The sequence below is a fragment of the Tripterygium wilfordii genome, chromosome 1, assembly GCF_013401445.1.
Source record: "Tripterygium wilfordii isolate XIE 37 chromosome 1, ASM1340144v1, whole genome shotgun sequence".
Lineage (NCBI taxonomy): Eukaryota > Viridiplantae > Streptophyta > Magnoliopsida > Celastrales > Celastraceae > Tripterygium > Tripterygium wilfordii.
In genome coordinates this window covers 3,115,073-3,135,460 of record NC_052232.1, presented here as the reverse complement: position 1 = coordinate 3,135,460, position 20,388 = coordinate 3,115,073, and the positions used below count along the sequence as shown (strand labels likewise).

General features: G+C 36.8%; 2 protein-coding genes and 1 long non-coding RNA gene across 4 annotated transcripts; 1 reads left to right on the top strand and 2 right to left on the bottom strand.

The window, feature by feature from the left end:
* Nucleotides 1-2,328: 2,328 nt before the first annotated feature.
* On the bottom strand, nt 2,329-3,476 carry LOC120002991. Its single transcript, XR_005469224.1, has 2 exons — nt 3,098-3,476; nt 2,329-2,799 (listed from the first exon to the last, which is right to left on the bottom strand). It is a non-coding gene; the product is annotated as an uncharacterized LOC120002991 (long non-coding RNA).
* A 1,163-nt stretch (nt 3,477-4,639) lies between these two features.
* On the top strand, nt 4,640-7,933 carry LOC120001604 (receptor-like protein 9DC3). 2 transcript variants are annotated; one of them, XM_038849986.1, is made up of 3 exons: nt 4,640-5,076; nt 5,218-7,576; nt 7,709-7,933. In XM_038849986.1, exon 2 carries the CDS (start codon nt 5,959-5,961, stop codon nt 7,555-7,557), a length of 1,599 nt encoding a protein of 532 aa, XP_038705914.1. In that variant the 5' UTR covers nt 4,640-5,076; nt 5,218-5,958; the 3' UTR covers nt 7,558-7,576; nt 7,709-7,933. The 2 variants fall into 2 exon arrangements, with proteins under 2 accessions (XP_038705914.1, XP_038705921.1); XM_038849993.1 differs by lacking the exon at nt 7,709-7,933 and having other exon boundaries at nt 5,218-6,110.
* Nucleotides 7,934-11,974: 4,041 nt separating this feature from the next.
* Nucleotides 11,975-14,108, bottom strand: LOC119995450 (pentatricopeptide repeat-containing protein At4g21300-like). Its single transcript, XM_038841962.1, is given in 3 exon segments — nt 11,975-13,451; nt 13,454-13,664; nt 13,776-14,108. Coding segments are annotated over 3 exon segments (1,725 nt in total). The 3' UTR covers nt 11,975-12,270.
* Between the last annotated feature and the right edge of the window lie 6,280 nt (nt 14,109-20,388).

Sequence of the window (20,388 nt, the reverse complement as noted above, 5' to 3'; positions counted from 1 at the left end):
TGAGTTCACAAGTAGGTTTAAACCTTATCAATAAAAACCAATTTCAAATTCAATCTTAAATTCATTACATAGTGCATGTAATCAAATAGCACAATAATATTGAATCATCAAAATTAAAATGTAGGACCTTTGGTCCAACACCAAGTTCTATAGCTTTTGGTCCGCTATCCCAATCATGATTTTCCAACTCCCAGATGGAGGGGTCTTTCCCTTTTTGGCCTGTTGTGGGCAAGGAGGGATGCGAATCCCCAACACCGTAGTTCATAGTCACATGCTCTAATCCCATGAGCTACAAGCCCACCCCGTCTCCATTGGATCTGTTTCAAGTGTTACCCTAAAAAAAGGAACTTTTCCTCTCCCCAGCCATTTCAAGTTAAGAAGATGTGTCTCTCTCTATAAGAACGGTGCATTCCGAGGTGTGAAGTGGGAGAGAAGGGATTTCTTACTTGGGATTTTGAATAGGATGACCTTTTCTTTTTTTCATTTTTTTCATATTGCTTTTTATCATCCTGGCATCGAGTTTTTTTTCCGCAGGACCTCCCCTATAGTAGTTGAGTTTAACCACCAAGTTTGGGATGGATTGGTGTGGTTATTCTTTGCCTAGGACACTAGAATATCGAACCATGAACGAAGAAAAGCATGGTGGAAAAACATATTGGCTAGTAATTGTGAGACCCCATTTCTTGACTGGAGGGGACACCAAAGGCCTCTACCCTTCCATCCCTTGGATAGATAGAGAGGAAGGACAGAGCTTTTCATTTTTTCATGTTGTCAAAGAGTTGAACAATGAAAATAGATGAGATGGCAAATGCCTGATCGAATTGATCAAGAGCAAGGTTCAAGTCTCTCGATCAAGAGCAAGGTTCAAGTCTACTAGTCTATTAGGATGCCTCAGCTGCATACATCACTGCACTTCCACTTGACATCTATCTTAATGAGAAATGGCTCATCTCGCCTATTTTTATATCTCATTTTACATTTACTTGCCTATTTTTATATCTCATTTTACATTTACTTGTCTTTCTTGTTTGAGTTAAGCAATGGATATTACCTAATTTCTTTTGGTTTTGTTTCTTAGGTGATGTTGATATGAAAGTTGAGAAAGAGAGAAACATGTAGCAAGAGACGGAAAGCAAAGAAAAACCCTAGCAAAGTCAAAATACAACTCATGTGAATAACAAGGGAGGGGCGCAAGCAAATCAACACAAACAAGGAAACGGAAAGCAAAGAGACTTCTTTGGCGAAAGGAAAATAAGGACACGTGCTGATGAAGGAAACAAGTTTGGAGTTAAATTTGACAAAGAAAGTCGGCTAAACAAGAGAAAGATCCGGTTAAAAGAGGAAATATTGTCGGCTTTGAAAATAGGGAAATAAAGAGACTTGCACGGCAAGGTTAAAAGAGAGCAATTGAAGGAAACCTCCGATTGGTATTAGGAGTCCTAGTTTCACACTATGAATGAAACTTTTGTTATTATATAAAGGAGACTCATGGGTACAATAAGGATAGAGTTGGAGAGCAATGTTCTCTCTAACTTTTACTTTTGTTTTTGTTCTTATCTCTAGTTTTTGTTATTGTAGTTTTTGTTATTGTTTAGGGTGTGATGTAGCATAGCATGAATATTGCAAGTATTTTAATTTAATGAATGCATGATGTTGGTTCTATAATTGTTGTCTTTAATTTCCATTCGTATAGTCTATTATTTATTTGATTGTTTGATCACCAATTTCTGTATGCAATTGGCCTCATCTAATTAGGATTAAGGAACGAACCAAATTCACGTGTTCTAGTGGAATTGAAATTAAGGAGACTAATTGTCGACTGCCATGAACAAGGTTTAGACGATGGGTTGGTTGTTATATGTCATGACCCAAAAATGGCTATGCGATCGGCGCATGTCTGGGCCCACTAAGGTCCAGGAAGCCTCAAAACAAAACCAATAAAACATGTGAACTGAAATTGACAAAAGAAGTTTCATAATGTTAGATTTTCAGTACATCACTAGGCTTATTACCCATACATACAGGAAGTGTCCTAAATGTGTTTAAACGGAGCATTTAATAACATTTGCGCACAAGAGGTGTGGAGCTCACTAGAATAGCATAACGAACTAATACGCTGAGAATGTTCCTAATACCGCCGGATCTAACACTATCTGGAAAAAAAAAATGTCAACAAAAGAAGCATGAGTCACAAGACTCTGTAAATGAATAGTGATCTAAGCAATACAAGATTGCAATCATCTGAACAAAAATCACATAAGACGAAATCGAATGGGGAGGACTTTCGTACAAAAATAAAACAGATATCATGTCACATAGATTCAAAAATAGATTATACCGACAGGTTCAGATGAAAGGACTATCATACATAATTAATCAGAATATCAGACAACACACAATGTCAAATATGAAATCTCAACACCTCAACAGATGTATACAGAATCGGGCACTCTCACAGTCTCATTAGAACAGATCACCACGTGCAGGCCTACACACGGGTGGCTAGCATCACCCCTCCTAGCTGAGGCTTAACTCAGTGCAACAAGGCTAACATCTACTACCGTTAGCACACAGTATCCTGACAGATAGTCCCTCCCGAGCAACATAAGACCAACAATACCAACCAGACAGAACCAGCAGAATCAGTATAACACGACCCAGGGTCATAATCAGAAACAGAATCACAATCACACAAAGGGAAACATTATGCCCCTGTACGTACACTTGGTAGCAAGTCCACTCAATAGCTAGTCCAGGCGGTCTCCGAAGTCCTTAGGCCCCGCCCACTCAAGCCGGGATCTACAATGTATAAACAGACTGAATGCAAAAACTATAACTGAAGAAACATGTTCATATAAAAAAAACATAAAGTTTAACCAGACTGAATTAGAACGAGTATAGAAACTAGTTCTACATATGATTCAGAATCAAAGTCAGAAAAAAAAAAAAAGAACTCCAGAATCAGACTCATAGAACTAATAGATCAGAAACAGGATTAGAATAACGTATATAAAGCTAATACGAAGCCAAAACATCAACGGATTGAATAGTGAAACATAATATGGTATCTAATAGTAAGCAGCTAATTTAGGCTTACCCTTGCACTCGATTTGATTTGCCGGATGATTGGTGGCCAGAAAATTCCCCTTTTCACACTGAGTTCCAAAGCTTGAATCCTCCAATTGTTTGATTCATTGACAAATTCTTCTTGAACTCAAATACTAGAAGCTTCGTAACTTGGCTCCACTGAGTTTTGATTTAGCCGTTTCCTCGCCACACCCTTTCAAACTCCCTTTAGCTAGATCACAACATTTGACAATTGCTGTACAAGCTTTTTGTTGACTAAAATCAAAATATTGCTAAATATTGAATCAAGGTACAGAACGGATATATTGTAGATTTCTCACTCAAGGTTCCCTTCTCCTTTATCGTCTTGTCTCTCTTCCCCTCACTAGAGCTCCCTCTCATTCACTCTTTCTCATCACCCTAGATTAACGACTGTGAACCGAACAAAATTAATCAATTGTCAATAATATTTGTTGATATCCCGAACGACCGAACCAACATATTTATGAAAGAATCAACCTTGAAATTTAATCATAATTGTGTGCTTGTTAATTGAATGTTTGTTATAGAATTGTGAGGTGAAATCATCACCCTAGGCATCTCTCATCTTGGTAACAAGATATGAATTTTACTTCTTTACTTGTTTACTGTAATTGTATCAATCATTCTTCCATTCTATTACCTTTTCTCATCCATACATCAAGCTAGGTATGATAGTTGAACTGAACTAGTCTCTATGGGATCGACCTCGTACTTGCGTACACTGTGTTATTTGTAGTCTTGTACATTTATGAAAATTATTCCATCACTAATTGTGAGATACATTAAATCATTGAGAGTTCCTACCTCTTAAACTTCATTCAAATCCAAATCCATCTTGAGAGGAACCTTTGTACTTAAAAGTGTAACCCTTGTGAGGGAATACTAGTGAGTTGAGAAAGTTTTTGTGGTTTGTCTGTAAAACCACATGTGTAAAAGTTAAGAAGGGTTAACTTATGAAAACCTCCGAATTTCGGTGATGAACTCTGGTAAATCACTGTTACCGTAGTGGATTGAACTTCCAAGTAAGGGTGCTCTAACTTTGGTATTTTGCTCTAACTTCACAAATTCAGGCAATTATATATTTTTGGTGTGCAAAATTATTTTTGTGGACTAGTAGTTTGGATTTGCGTAATATTGTTTTGATTTTGTCCTATTTAAATAACTAATTCATATAATTTGTCATTTGTCCAATAATTGTTTATATCTTTTAATCTGATCGTACTAAAAGAAATTACAAGCAATCTCTTGACATCCAAAATATGGTTGTAAGTGTGTATTACTTGATTGTTTCATTAACTTGATAAATCGTGTAATTCTATTCATATACATATATTGATTACCAACAACGTGTTTCCCATCTGAACATTCTAAACCGTCATCAGCAACAACGTGTTTCTCATTCACTTTTTGACTGACACTTCTCTTGGTCTTTGTATCCTGACAAATAGTTTCTCAATTATTAGTGTTTAGTTCTGAAACCTAGCTGTAATGCATATTGACGACTTCCCCTATAAATGGTCTTGTCTACTTGTTCTAATATTTGCACCATTCATCTCTAAACCTTCATTTTACTCTACCAAATTGTGATATTGATGGGAAAGCACACTCGAATCCTCTACTTTCTCTTCTTGTGTTTGTGTCTAAAGTTTTGTTCTTCATCGTCATTTCCCTCCTTTTCAACCAATGCGTCACTGCAGCTTTCCTCTCATTACGATAGACTTGCCTTGATTGAATTCAAAAGCAACTTTTCACTAGACATTAATGCTTCCTACCATTGTCCAACTTCTTATCCAAAGACAAATTCATGGACGAAAGGCAGAGATTGTTGTTCTTGGGATGGTGTTACTTGTGATATTGTCACTGGTCGGGTAATTGGCCTCGACCTCAGTTGCAGCTTGCTTCATGGCTCTCTATATTCCAACAGTAGCCTCTTCCGACTTTCACACCTCCAAAAACTCAATCTTGCTGGTAATGATTTTAGTGATTCAAAGATATCTCTCGAGTTTCGTCAGAGTCATTATAATTATTTTAATGGTTCTAAGATATCTCCCAAGTTTGGTCTGTTTAAGAGTTTGACACATCTCAATCTCTCTTATTCTTCCTTTTTAGGTGAAGTCCCATATGAAATCTCTCACCTCACCAACCTCATTTCCCTTGATATTTCTTCTTATCAGTTGACGATGGAAGATCTTTCCTTTAAAAGACTCGTGCAAAATTGTTCACTTCTGAAACAACTTCTCTTCGTGGGTGTGGACCTGTCATCCATTGACACAAATTCTTTGATGAATCTCTCATCTTCTTTGACAGATCTAAGACTTCAACGGTGTGGATTGCAAGGAAAATTCCCTACAAGCATTCTTTACTTCCCACACCTACACATACTCGATTTATCATACAATAAAGGCCTCAAAATTCGTTTGCCAAAGTCTAACTGGAGTAGTCCTCTACAAGAACTGCATTTGGATGATGTGCCTTTCACAGGGGATCAGCTGCCTGAATCAATTGGTGATTTGAATTCCTCGAAGAAATTGACTATTGGATATTGTAATATCGTAGGGTCAATTCCAGCGTCGATTGGCAAAATTAGTTACGCTAGATTTATCTTTGAATTCGCTCAATGGAGCCATACAATCAGTTTTATACAACTTACCTTCTTCATTGCATTCTTTGGATCTCTCAGAGAATCAATTCACTGGTCCTATCAATGAATTCCAATTCCAATCTCTTGAGATACTTCGTTTGTGGGGTAACAAGCTGAATGGTTCTATTCCAAGCTCAATCTTTAACCTTGTTAATCTCACAACGCTTGATCTGAAATCGACTAGCTTTAGCGGCACCTTGGATGCTTCCATGTTCTCAAAACTCCAAAATCTTCAAGTGCTTGACCTTTCAGATATCTCGTTCACCACCAACACAATTGTCAATCAGACATTCCCCAAAAATCTACGGGAATTGTCTCTTGCTTCTTGTAATGTAGCTGAATTCCCCTACTTCTTAAGAGACTTGAAAAATCTAGAGCAGCTAGACCTTTCCAATAATAGACTTTCTGGCCAAGTTCCCGAATGGTTCTTGGAAGTGGGGATTGATACAATACATTTTCTCGATCTTTCCAAGAACTCTTTGACTGGTATAAAAGAAATTCCTTGGAAGTCTCTTTACATTCTTGACCTTCATTCTAACTTGCTCCAAGGATTGCTACCAATTCCAGTCAGAATGGACGTGGGGATAATCTTCCTGATGTCAAACAATAGTTTGACAGGAGAGATACCTTCTGCGATGTGCAATCCTAGCGTTACATTTCTTGACCTTTCAAACAATGGCTTTTCCGGAACTATTCCACCATGCTTTAGAAACATGAGCAAAGGTCTTGAGGTTCTCAATCTACGAAATAATAAATTTAGTGGCAAAATTCCGGATATTTTCGATGAAGGATGTGGATTACTTTCTCTCAACCTCAACGACAATCAACTGAAAGGGCCTCTGCCGAGATCACTAGTGAATTGCAAAAGTTTGGAACTTCTAGACATTGGCAACAACCAAATAAATGACACATTCCCTCATTGGTTGAAAAATCTCTCAGAATTGCAAGTTGTTGTCCTAAAGTCCAACAGTTTTCATGGTTCTATACAAGATTGCAAGGACACTAATTGTTTCTCCAAGTTACAAATATTTGACATCTCAAACAATGAGTTTTCTGGTCCTTTGCCAGTTAGATATTTTGAGAATCTGCAGGCCATGATGAAAACTGAAGAAGGTTCAGGTGATGGGAAATACTTGGGGGAATACCTTTATTCATATCAAGATTCTGTGTTTGTGGTCATTAAAGGGCAAGAGTATCAATTAGTTAGAATAACAATAACATTCAAGACCTTGGATTTCTCAGACAACAAGTTTCGAGGAGAGATTCCAGACGTCATTGGCAAGCTTACTTATCTCAAAGGCCTCAATATTTCACGTAACAGCATTGGAGGTGGCATCCCTTCGTCTTTGGGAAATTTGAGAAATCTTGAATGGTTAGACCTCTCTTCAAACAAGCTTACAGGGAAGATTCCAGAACAATTGAAAGGTCTAACATTTCTTTCACAGTTAAACCTCTCTCACAACAACCTCGTTGGACCCATACCTCAGAGCACGCAGTTCGACACATTTGACAATAGTTCCTACAAAGGGAATTTAGGGTTGTGTGGATTTCCATTATCAAAAACTTGTGGCAATAATGGTGCTCCACCACAATCACAACCATTGCCTGGTGAAGAGGATGATTCTGGAAGTGAGTTTGATTGGAAGATCATAATGATGGGTTACAGTTCTGGACTGGTAATGGGATTGTCTCTGGGATATATCATGTTAGCAACAGGAAAACCAAAATGGTTGGTGAGGCTCGTTGAAGGAAGTTGGCTTAAGTATGTGAAGAGGCTAAATGAAAGACGAAGAAGAAGAAGTAGCTAGAATGTGAAAGCTATGATCAGTGAGTATTCATCTTATATTTATGTTAAACTATGCTGCTCCTCTTATGGTTAGATCATTAGCATGTCTTTATGTGTATTCTATAATTTCTACAAATTTCAGTAAACTCTCTCATTTTATTTTGTATTTTTAGGGAACCAAAGCAGCTTATCGGATTGGAATAGAGCGGAAGCCATCTCAGTAGGAAGAAGCTGTGTCAAAACTGCTCTGGCTTTCTTCTGTCAAAAAAAGAAATTCTTTTCCATATGAAATGAAATGCTACATGTTCTTCAAGTTAATCTTTCACTTCTTGTAATAGCTATTGTGTAATAATTAATTTCAATCAGTTTACTTGATCAAGAAATCATTAATAGTTCATGTATTTGCTTGTTCATCACTTCCTTTGCCTTTTTTGTTTTACTCTTGATATAGTTAATCAATCGATATTTCTGATTCACTTGATTCTTTAATTAGGTCCATTTTACGTTTTTCACTCCACGTATGTGAAAGTTTGGTGATCTTTCTCCATATTCTTCTTGATTTCATATCAAAATTTATAACAAATTTCACTACAAGTGGGGTGGTAATTTCACATCGAAATTTATAGATTAAACAAAGTAAAAAACCCACACACAAATCAGACTCTCAATGGATCGATTATGAGTTCAAGCTTTGATTATCCCTAACTCCAATAAGATGAAACACCTAGCTAAATATCCATTGTTTCCAGGTTAGGCCACTGGAAGGGAAGAAAAGAATGAAGTACTTGTTAGATGAGTCAATTACAACCTTTAATGGAGGCAGTGAAAAAACCTAGGATGATTGCCTATTTTCTGTTTTCTGTGTTTTATAAAATGTGCAGCCAAACATGTTTTTGGAATGTTTTCTATTTTCTGAAAAATGAAACTGAAAACACATGGAAATCCAGGTAATGTTTAAGAATGGTTTGGAGTCAAAGAGGAAAAACTGAGACTGCGTTTGGTTTGTTTCTGTTTTCTATTTTCATTTTCATTTTCATTTTTATGTTTATCTTTTTCTATTCTCTAAGAAAAAGAAAACATGTATGGTTTGTAGCACTGAAAATTTATTTCCTATTTTATGTTTTCTATGTGACATGTGAGATAGTTGATTATAAATATACATCTAAAGCTCACTTAATATCTAACATTTCAATATTTCACATGAATTTAGGAGTAAAATGTAGGGGTGGTAAAATTATGTTCGGTCCGGATGACCGAATTTGTCCGATCTAGATTAAACCAAGTTTGGACATAAATTATATATTTGAAATCTGCGTCCAAACACAAAAGAAAACAAATCCCTCATCATCTCCAACACTTCACCACGGAACTCTTGCAGATCATCAGCACTTTTGCGTTCTGTGAAGGAATCTGCAGATTCTGATGTTGTGATGTCGAGTTTTTTGTCCTCTGATTGTCAGGACATAGTTTCCAAATCATATGCTTCAACGTCGTCGCCACTGTTTCTTATGCCTAAGGAGCTTTATTTCTACCTGTACGACAAGTCAGTTCTTATGTCTTCATGTAGTTATTGATTTAATTTCTTATGCTATCTCAACGGAGAGACGGGTGGATGGAGATCGAAATGGGTAGTTTCTACAATGAACATGGAGATGATGGCGCACTGTTTTGTGCAGTCTAATGGAGACTGATAACGATGCCACTACGAGAGGCCTCATTGTTGAGGGGACTGAGTTTAGGCCTAAAAGTTAGTGACTACCCAGACACATCAAGCTTAATTGTGACATTCTGAAGTCAATTTCTTGTCAATTTCTGAAGTCAATCTCTTATGTTTAAGGACTACCTCCCTAAAAAAGCAGTAATTGTGACAAACTAGAGTGTTTGCAAGTCATTGGAGTTAACCCATAGCACTAACAGTGCAGAATCCCAAGATTATGAATTCCAAGCAGAACATATCGTAGAAAACCATGGTATAATGCTTAAACTTCAGAATGAAAACTGGTTACACACTCCTAAAAAATGATAGAAATATTATGGTGAAAAAATGGATGTACCTTTAATGGATGTAGAATCTAGAATGCACCTTTAATTTGTCCTAGCCATTCTCTTAAGACTTCAAAAGAATATTTCTTATCAAGAACAATAATCTCACCTGCCTATACTATTATATTAAACACTTCTTCATGAGACGCTAATTACCAGTTGATACTTGATTGTCAAGACTCAAGAACAACAATCTCACGTTATGATCTTGCCTGCCAATACTACTGTGCTATTTACTCACCAAACAATAATGCATTTTATGTTCTAATGAGATGATATGAGCTATTACTTATTGTCAATATTAATTGACTAGCACTAGACACTAATAAATGACATGACTATCAATCTGTTTGTGAGAATCACAAACTAATCACCTCACCAGAAGAAAAAAAAAAAGATACAAAAACCGTAAAAACTTTCATTTATACAAGCATCCAGATACGACGAGACAGATCAGATACAGATAATTTTCACTCGCAATCTTCGTTGACAAAATCCGTAGGAGAGAATGAACACTAACAAAATCCGAATAAGAACATCAATATACCTGACTAAACTTTTTCTTCCTCTTCTTGTTGCCGCTGCTCTTGGGACCATTTCCAGCCATGGGAAGAATTCAGTAGATGTGCAGTCATTAAATGAGTCGAACTTCCCGTTTGGACCGCGTTTTGGGACCACTTGAAGAATTCTTCCTCTGTCACGGACTCTTCCACGTTAGGTTTTGGTGCCCAGCCGCATTTTTGTCCTGAACTTAATCCATTGCTGGAATTATGCTTGGAGGTTACACTAGTGTTTACATAAAAACTCGGTTTGTGGGAGTTGGCCGGACATCTCATTCCCTGAGAGAGAAAGGGAGAGAGATTAACATCGGCAAGTTCTGGCATGGTTTGAACTTTCCATCAAGAGAGTAAAAGTTCAACTATCTGGAACCAACACTGCGCCCTCCTCATATGGACGCAGACATATTTTTACATGACTATCAAGCATGAAGGTATAGATACAACCTCATTTCAAATGCTACAGCCTACATTAAAAAAAAATAATGAATATCATGATTCAGAATGTTTTATCCGAATCACTAGATTATTATAAGGCAGAGTGGGCAGCAGTACTCCAAGAATCTAGGCCTTTTATCTGTGCTTTAACAATGACTTTGTTAATGCCATAGGACTTCAACAATCAGATATGCATCTTCACACATACCGAGCAGTTTTTCACTATGAACAGGTTTAGCGCATTAAACACATTATGAGCTTGATCCTACAACAAATTATTCATTTGAAATCCAAAATCATATTATATTTCATAAATGGCACAAGTCCCGTTTGAACTAATTACACTTCTGATGATAACGTAAATCTAAGCACATTCATGATGAAGATAGTTATCTGGAGAGAGAAAATCGACTCATGGTAGGGAAGAAAATATTTTATCTAACAAATATACCATTCTGTGGCATCGTAATCTTGCTGTCAGCACAAACATATGCCATTGAAGCATCATTGCATCAACCTAGTTCCGTGTCAAAGGAAAGAATCATTTTTCCCTATTACATTATTACCATATATCAACACTCTTTCTATAGTTTCCATATCTTTTAATCATAAGCTATAAGCAAATTTTACCTTGGGGTCATTTGTGAACAATAACTGGCTAATTTCAAACAGAGAGGACACAGTAATGGACCAGGAAAGTGCATGTTAATATAGATCAACAAGCTTTTTCCCATGCATATCAGAGATACGTACCTTCTGCAATAATCTGAATAAGAAGGATTGTGATGATTGCTCAACCCATCCATCTCCATCTTTTGCTTGGTGAAAATCATTACCGTCCTGCATTAGGGAGACATCCAGGGGGGCAAACATAAACAGCAGCGATAGATTTTCTTCTAAAGAAAAATGTTTATACAAGAGGTGGAAATGATCTTGCATCATGATTTGATTCATGCCACGAATCAAAACTTCAGCATAAGTTTCATGAAAACAAAAATATATTGAGAGGAGACATAATACCTGGCATCATCTTGTTCGTGATTTCGATTTTCTGGTTTGTATCCAGAGATGGAAGTTGCTGCACTTCTTGCATGTTATGCTTCTCGACTCTCCAAGTGGCTCCTCACCATTGGCCTCCGAGCGAGTAAACCCAGGCAAAGAAACCACGTCCTCCATTCTAGCCAAACGGTTGCATTCAAAGCTAAGTAAAAGATTGGCAACACAAAACTAGGAGGCAAGAGATTTTAATGTTACAAAACTAGGCAAAAACGTCAACGGGCTCCATATGCTAAGACCAGCTCATAGGTTGCCATCTCCTTCATAAAATCTTAATAGGAGGGACACCATTTACCCTGATGATGTATGTTAGACACAAAGCTTGAGGTCACCAGTAATATTTTTTTAACCAATTTCATGGTCTCCATCTGCATGACACATTCACCAGTCATGTTCATTGTTGCATTAGGGTGACAATAAATTGACCAACTCTCTGGTGCTTTGCCGTTATAATATTTATCATCACAGAACATTCAGTGTACCGGTATGCTTTCAGAAAAGGAGTGACTTTAAACCCTCTTAACTCTTAAGATATCCATTCAACAAAAGAACAAAGTTCAATGCCATCAGTCAAAAAGAATCAACAGAATGCGGAGAACTCTACCCATTCTTAAAAATCCTCCAGAGAGAGAATTATTGGCTTAATTTGTTTCAATTTTCAACGAGCCACTTAAAACAGCATCCTTTTTGCCAGTAACATAACCCTCTCTTCTCAGCTCCAGAAGAAGACTTTCCAGCATTGAATAAACCTGAGCAGAGTCTGGGTGACTCCCGTCTGCCGAAACAAACATATGTGTGATATTGTTGACCTCAATCCAGCTGTATCCCGGAACTTTTTGAACTCCTCTTTCTTTCATTATGCTTCGTATCGTAAGGACACCATCCCACTGTCCCGTATCAGCAAGTATATTTGAGAGCAGTATGTAATAGCCAGAGTTTTGAGGATCCAAGGCAAACAGATGTCTTGAAGCCAGTTCAGCAAACTCAAAATTGCCATGGACTCGACAAGCTCCTAACAATGTCCCCCAAACACCAGTAGCAGGCAAGAACGCCATACTCTTTATGGTTTCAAAGGCTTCAGTCAAACGTCCAGCACGACCATATAAATCTACCACACAAGCGTAATGCTCCATCCGAGCTTGGATACCATACTCCTCAGTCATGCAACGGAAGTAGTGAATGCCATCATCAACTAGGCCAGCATGCCCACAAGCAGATATTATACCAAGGAAGGTAACATGATCAGGCTGAATTCCGTTTTTCAACATTTCATCATATAGAGAAAGAGATTCCTTGAGATGACCATGAAACCCATAAGCACCAATGATGCTATTCCATGAAACTTCATTTTTTAATGTCATCATGTTAAATACAGGATGTGCGAGATTCAAGTGTCCACATTTGGCATACATGTCTATGAGTGCGCTCTCAGCGAAAACATTTGAGCTGAATGCAGCTTTGATCATGAAACCATGGATCTCTTTCCCACAGTGTAGTGCAGGTAAATTTGCACAAGCAGACAGGGCTTGAGATATGCTCACGCAATCATAATTCATTCCTACTATCCCCATTTGACGAAAAATATCCATTGCCTCCATGGGCTTGCCATTTTGAGAATAGTTTGTGATCATTGAGTTCCACGAAATAGTATCCCTTTCAGATATTCTACTGAAAACTAGATGCGCTAGATACAATCTTCCACATTTTGCATACATGTCCATGATTGCGCTTTCCACATGGCATCTTGTTTGAAACCCATTTTTGAGGATGTAGCCATGCAATTCCTTCCCCAACTTCACCGCAACCAAGCTAGCACAAGCTGTAATATATTCGCCAAGGTTAAAGTATTTATCCTAATTTTCGCTTGAACTACCCACCTAAAAACTTCTAAAGCATTAATGTACATCCCGTGAAGCATATATCCTGAAATCATAGCCGTACAGATTCCAATATCAACTTTAGTACTTTGGTTAAAAATCCTGCAAGCCACTTTCACCTCCCTGCACTTAAAATATATATCAGTGAGTGCACACTTCTAGAACATGTCCAAAACAACACCATTTCTTACTATATAACCATGAGTTTCCTTACCTTGGTTGGGACTCATTGATTCGGTGACAGCCAGTAGGAAACTTGAAAATGTAACTGAGTCAGGTTTTACACCAGCAGATATCATCTCACGAAACAAAAGTGAAGCCTCATTTGTCAACCTGTTTCGTACGTACCCAGAAATCATTGGATTCCATGTCACCAAATCGCCACGATTCATCATGTCAAACAATTTGCGTGCATCAAAACACTGCCCACATTTTGAATACATTGCCATCAGTGTGTTGGCCACCCGAGAAGCAAACTCCAGACCGAAAATAACAACAAATCCATGAAGCTGAGCACCAAAACCAATCATTGCTTCTGATGAACCTAAAGATAAAATACATGCAAATGCAACTGAATTTGGCTTGGTTTCCCTATTTCGCATGTCATTGAAACCCTCCCTGCGTCACCCCCCTTCCTACATTTGACATAACTGTCAAGCATCACGTTCCACAAGACACAATCTTTCATAGGCATTTTATTGAATAACTACTGTGCATCATCCAAGCATCCATTTTCTGCATAAAACTTTATCAAGGAACTACCGGCGAATGCATCCACTTCAAAACTCATTGACACAATTGTTTCATGAACCAACTTACCCATCCGCACACTGTTTAACCCATTACAAGACTTAATCACATAAGGAAAAGTATACTTATCGGGCAAAACACCGCAGCCCAGCATCTTGAATACCCATTTTAACAAACCCTCTAATCATCCAATTCCAAGGCATAGTAGACCACAATTCAATCTTAGAGAACATTTCTTGGCATCGGCGAAGCTATCACAAACAACATACATACCCAGAATCCTCGCACCCAGCAAAGCATCATCATTGCTGATTCCACCGACAAGGTACTGGGCATGAACTTGTGCGCCTTGGTGAAGATTAGAAGGACCAGAACATGCTTGTAAGATGGAAGCAAGTTGGCTGGCTAAAGCCTCCTCTTCAATGTTTTGAGTCACCACAAGTTGGTTCCTTATACTTTTGTTGCTGCTTGTATGTATGTACTTGGGCTTCAATGAAGAAAAATTTCTACAATATAATTTTCCCCTGTACATTACGAGTTGGGGAGTAATCCAAGGCAAAAGCTCTACACTGGAAATTATGAAGGAAGAAAAGAGAAGTAGCCCCTAGAACCTTCACGGCGAATTCTGGTGGCTGAGGACGACCACGAATGGCTGTTCCGGCTCGATCTTAGCGTACTCCCACATGGTTGCTCATTCGAAATGCTCATGGGCCAGGCTTTTCCAAGTAATTATCAGGGCCGGTAATGGGATGAACTTGGGCTACAATAATTCATGGGCCAAGATTTTCAAAAATAATTATGAAAATTTTAGTCACACCCCAAATTTTACTAACCATACCCCAATTTACATTGACTTTGTGTTGACCTGGTGTTTTTCAGATCTAAGATCTTCACACCCCCATCCTCTTCAAGCTCTCTCAAGCTCACTCAACGACCTAATGGGTGGATGATCTTTTGCATGCATTGTGATTGTCGTTCAACCAACGGCTCCCTTACAATAACAAATAGTTAATGATAAATAATTCTTTGTTATTATATTTTTATGGGTGGAATAACTCCCTTAAAGTAGATGGTTTAAAATTTATTTGTGGTATGTTTTTACTACTTTAAGGCTGAAAATTAACCTTTAACTCAATGAGATTTTCTTGTGCTTTATCATGGAAAATTTCCATTTCCTAGTTTTCTAAATTATTGAAGCATTAACAATATGGGGCAGCCCTAATTTTCTTGGTTTCAAGTAGTGTTGCAATATGATCAAGCCCAACTAAACTGGTCTCATCCATATTTATGACGTTCAAAAATTTATAGACCCAATCTATATTGGATTTTTTTTATTGTTTTTGTTGTCAAATTACCGATTACTCACCCTCGTGGGATCGCTACCCTCTGTCCCATCCATAAAGACTATAACAAACAAGGAAGCATTAATGGTAAATAAACTAAGGTGAAGGAAGTATTTTATTTTGTGCGGACAAGGGGAAGGTTTTTGTAAGAAACCCTAAAACTCAAATCAAATTAAATTAGGAAAATAGACAAATTAACATTAGTTTTAAGGAAACCTTTAAATGAAACACCGTGTTGAAACAAAGGAAACTTTTAAACCCTAGTTCTTCAATCCAACCTAATATAAATATAAGAAAGCTTTTGAGTTTGGCATGCCCTTCATCAAAATTGCATTCATAGTAACTTCACATAGGAAAAGATGGGAGCCGAGCATTCAAAATCGAAGAAGATGAGGGAATATTCGATGAACGCTACCCAATTTGTCGATAGTGATGTCGACTACGATGTGGGTGATTTTGTTGATGATGTTAGAAATAAAGCTAAAAATTTTGGAAAAAGCATGAAACAATATAATGCCAAAGATGTTGAATGGTACGTGAAGGATGGTGTGGAGGATGCTAAGTATCATACTAAGAAGTATGCTAAGAAAGCTAAAAAGTATTTCAAGAGCAAAAGGTCGAAAAATCATGGTAAGCATATATATGTATATATATATTATGGTTGTTTAGATTTGTTGTGTTAATTAAATGATTAATTACTAATGAATTAGTTGTTTCATGAGCAGATGAAACCGAGGAAAAACATGAACAAGATGCTAATAATTCACCGGCACGATCAACTTCTTCTCTGGTGTCTCGAAATAATGGGGCTCTTGTGATTCGTGACAATGTGGATAACAACAACAACAACTACAACCGCCGTGTTCGTCCTACGAGCAACGAGAAAGGAAAAGGCATTAAGTATCCTTCCTCCTCGGACTCTACTGACGATTCTGTCAGGTATTCATATGGAGCTGGTCCGTCTCGAAACGAGCCTTATGCTAGTTCAAATAGTTCAAGAAACACAAGTTACTACTCTTTCGATGATGAACCATCGAAGAACTATTCTCAATCGACCAACAATGGGTATGATGGATATGGAAGTGCATCATATAACAATTATGATCAATATGGTCATAATTCTTATAATTCTTATAGAACTGCTCCACAGATTTCGGAGACTGATGAGTTGGTTAAAAACTTTGATATTTTTGGACTGTATCGAGGAGTTTAGAGTTTTAGATTATTATTATTAATTATTTAATTTTATTAGTAAATAATAAACTAGCACTGCAACAGTCATTATGAAGCTTTTTTTTTTTTTTTTTAATATAGCCAGTGTATTACTTTAACAGTACTTAGTTTTCCGCTATATTTGCAATAGAAGAGCAGTTTTTTTTTGGCATAATTTCCAACTCTGAACCTTAATTAGCGCATGACATGGTGAATATTTTCTCAGTTATGATAGGAATCTCAACAATTGAAATTTCAACTGCTAAGTTTTATACACAAGATTTCATGCAGGTAGTTATTTATAGGTTTTACCAGTTAGTAGAAATCATTTTGGTGAGCTTGAATTGGTTGGGCTGATTTGGAGAACATTGTCCGAATTGGATGAAACTTGACTAGTTGAAACGAAACGACATTTTATACCAAATTAATACCTTTGACCATATGCCCCATCCTACTTTTGTGAAATTCCATCATTTAGGGCCTCTAATGAGCCGTTTTCTATTTTTAGGGCTATTTTTATAATTTTATGTTTTTAAGTTTTCATCATATTAGAATTGTAGCCGGCTCTAGTGGTCATTATCTTATACTTTTATGAAATGTAACAAAGCCCTAGAGAGTCTTTTCTTAATTTCTGGTGGATTCCAGTGTTACTCTTTTAATCAAACGTTGGTTTGATTCATTATTATTTTGAAAATGTTAATCTTACATAGAATCTTTTTCCATAAGTATACATAATCTAAGTGTCAAGATAAGTAAGCATGCCACCTAAATATGTGGGGACAAAAAATTAATCCACATAAAAAATGCAATAATGATTCCCACCTCTCTCTCCTCATGATTCCCATTTCGCTCTCCTTATCTCTACTGGGTATTTTTTTTTCAATTTCATACAGTTGTTTCTCTCTCATCTTGCTTCTCAGGTGTTTTTGGAAAACTCCTCCTAAGCTTCACTTTCTTAGATCTCCCTCTCCCACTCTTCTTCCCTAAATTAGAACAACAATGGCTTTCACACTCCAAGACACTCTCTCCAGACTCTATTTACATAACTCCAAAACTCCTCCTAATCTTCACTCTGTTATATCTCCCTCCCACACTCTTCTTCCCTGAATGATCAGAATATATAACAATAGCTTCCATGTTCCAAGACACTCTTTTTAGACTCAATCTCGATGATGAGTTCACCTCCTCCTCGGCGAATCTTGGAGATTTGAACAATTTGTGGTCATTCTTTGATTAAACAGTAGCTAGGATTTGAGGATTTATTTCTTTGAATGTTGTAGAACCTTGGGTAGCAAGACTTAATAAATTCCATTGCTCATCCATGTATTTGAGATCTCTACACCAAAAAAATGGGTATGAGTTTGGATTTTCATGTTCTATTAGTATTTATCTTTGGTAAGCAAAACAATGTAAATAAAGGCTTAAACAATGTAATAGAAAACTGAAACAATATAATAAGAGGTTGAATCAATGTAATAAGGGTTAAAACAATGTAATAATAAATGGAAATAAAGTAATTAAAAAATCTTAGGGTGTAGTTATCGATTTGAACAATGTAGAGGACAAGCAAGCCATGGGCTTGACCGGTGCCATAATCGATGAAGAAGATGATGACATGCAAGATGTGTTATTGCCAAGGGCATTATAATGTGTAATTTTCCAGACTATTTATGAGATATAATCAATACAATATAATGTGTAATTATAAATTTCTCCAGTTTAATTACACTTTCAAACAATGTAATTACATACATATTATCAAGGGAATCAAACCAATGAACAAATTATATTCACATTGATATTTATATGTTTTGAACTCACACTACCATAAAGAGCAAATTTAGCCACGGAATATTCCGTCGCTGACCAATGAAATTCCGTCACTAAATCATTTTGTGACGAAAAATATTCCGTCACAAAAACCCTCGTCGCTAAATTTTACGACGGGATTTAGTGACGGAATGTGCGGCGGAATGGGCGACGGAAATTTTGTGACGGAAACATTTATGACGGAATTGGTGACGGAATATTCCGTCACAAATTAAATTGAAAAAAAAAAGTAATGTTTAGTTTTGACGATGGAATATTCCGTGGCTTAAATTAGTCACGGAATATTTCGTCATTAATTCGCCTCATAATTTAGGTGGCAAATTCGTCACGGAATTTTCTGCGACAAATTAGTGACGGGATATTCCGTCACAAAACTAATTTAATATTTATTTTTTGAAATTTTTTATTTTATTCACAAAATTAATTTAATATTTATTTATATTTGGAATATTTTGTTATTTTATTTAGATATAATTTGATAATACATTGTAATTAAAATGCATCACAAACATTTGTAATAAAAATATTTATATAAAAATTATGTTGAAGTCAAATTGTCAAAAAATATTACAACAATTAAACTGCAATCTATAATCTAAACTCCGTCAGAATCGTGCTCCTCATCGAGTATCGTCAACGTCATTACATGGCGGTTGCATTCCAAACCGAGCAAAGATTTGTTTGGCTTCTTTCATCTTCTCATAGTCAGCCTGTATAAATATTAACAAATTAATAATGACTTTTATATATAAATTGAGATTTAAATTTAATAAAATTTATATTACTTACATATATTTTAGTCGACCGTGCATCAACAAATTCTCCAGTACCCTTTTTCTGATGGGTACGATGAAAAATCTCGGGCTGGGTAGGATCCCAACCAAGTGGTCGTATGAACTCTTTGGAGCCAAACCCGGCCCCCTGTATGTCCATTGGCAGGACCTGCAAGCTGGATGCAGTCGATACAGGAGGCATCTCAGGAGGAGCCTGTGGCACGGGAAGGAGGGGCGATGGTGAACCTGATGGCCACATCTCAAGAAATGTCTGGCCAGGCAATAACGAAGGGGGATATGAGTGTGGGGGATACAACTGAGGGGGGAGTACGAGTGTGCTCGCTCTAATTGTCACCCGACATCTGCAAAAATCACTTAGTAAATGGTAGACGGGGATATAGTTAAAAGCATAGAAAGTTAAAAAACTATCGTTATTCTTTCTCAGATTCAGCTATCTCTTTTATCCTTTTCTCCTCTATCTCTATAATCCCCATATGCAATATGAGACAAGATATGATGAAATTGACACTTACCTAGTACTCCACCAAACAACCAAAGCTGCAAAGAAAATATGCATTTACATATCCACCGAATACAATGATCATGTACTACAAATATAATAAATGAGGAAAGAGAACAAGTCCAACAAACTCATAATTATGGATTCTATGTCCCTCAACTTTTTTGCAAAAATAATCCAGTATAAAACAATAAGACAACCGAAAGCAATAACTGTGAAACAAAAACCCAATTGTGAAGTCTCTTCTCCTCTACTTCTTAGAACAATAGGTGAACACTACAAAAACAACAGCAACAAATATACAAAAATCAATAACAACATAATTGGAATTTTATGGATCAAAGAAAGGATGACCGGAAGCAGCCTATTATTTAGCATGAGTTTTCGTAATGGATTGAAGCAGACAAATAGAGAAATGAAGCCTTATAATAAACAAGCACATCTTTATTTCCTT

Bases quoted from the DNA above. Each gene is read 5' to 3' on its own strand.
- LOC120001604 (XM_038849986.1), top strand. From the start codon at position 5,959: ATGTTCTCAAAACTCCAAAATCTTCAAGTGCTTGACCTTTCAGATATC.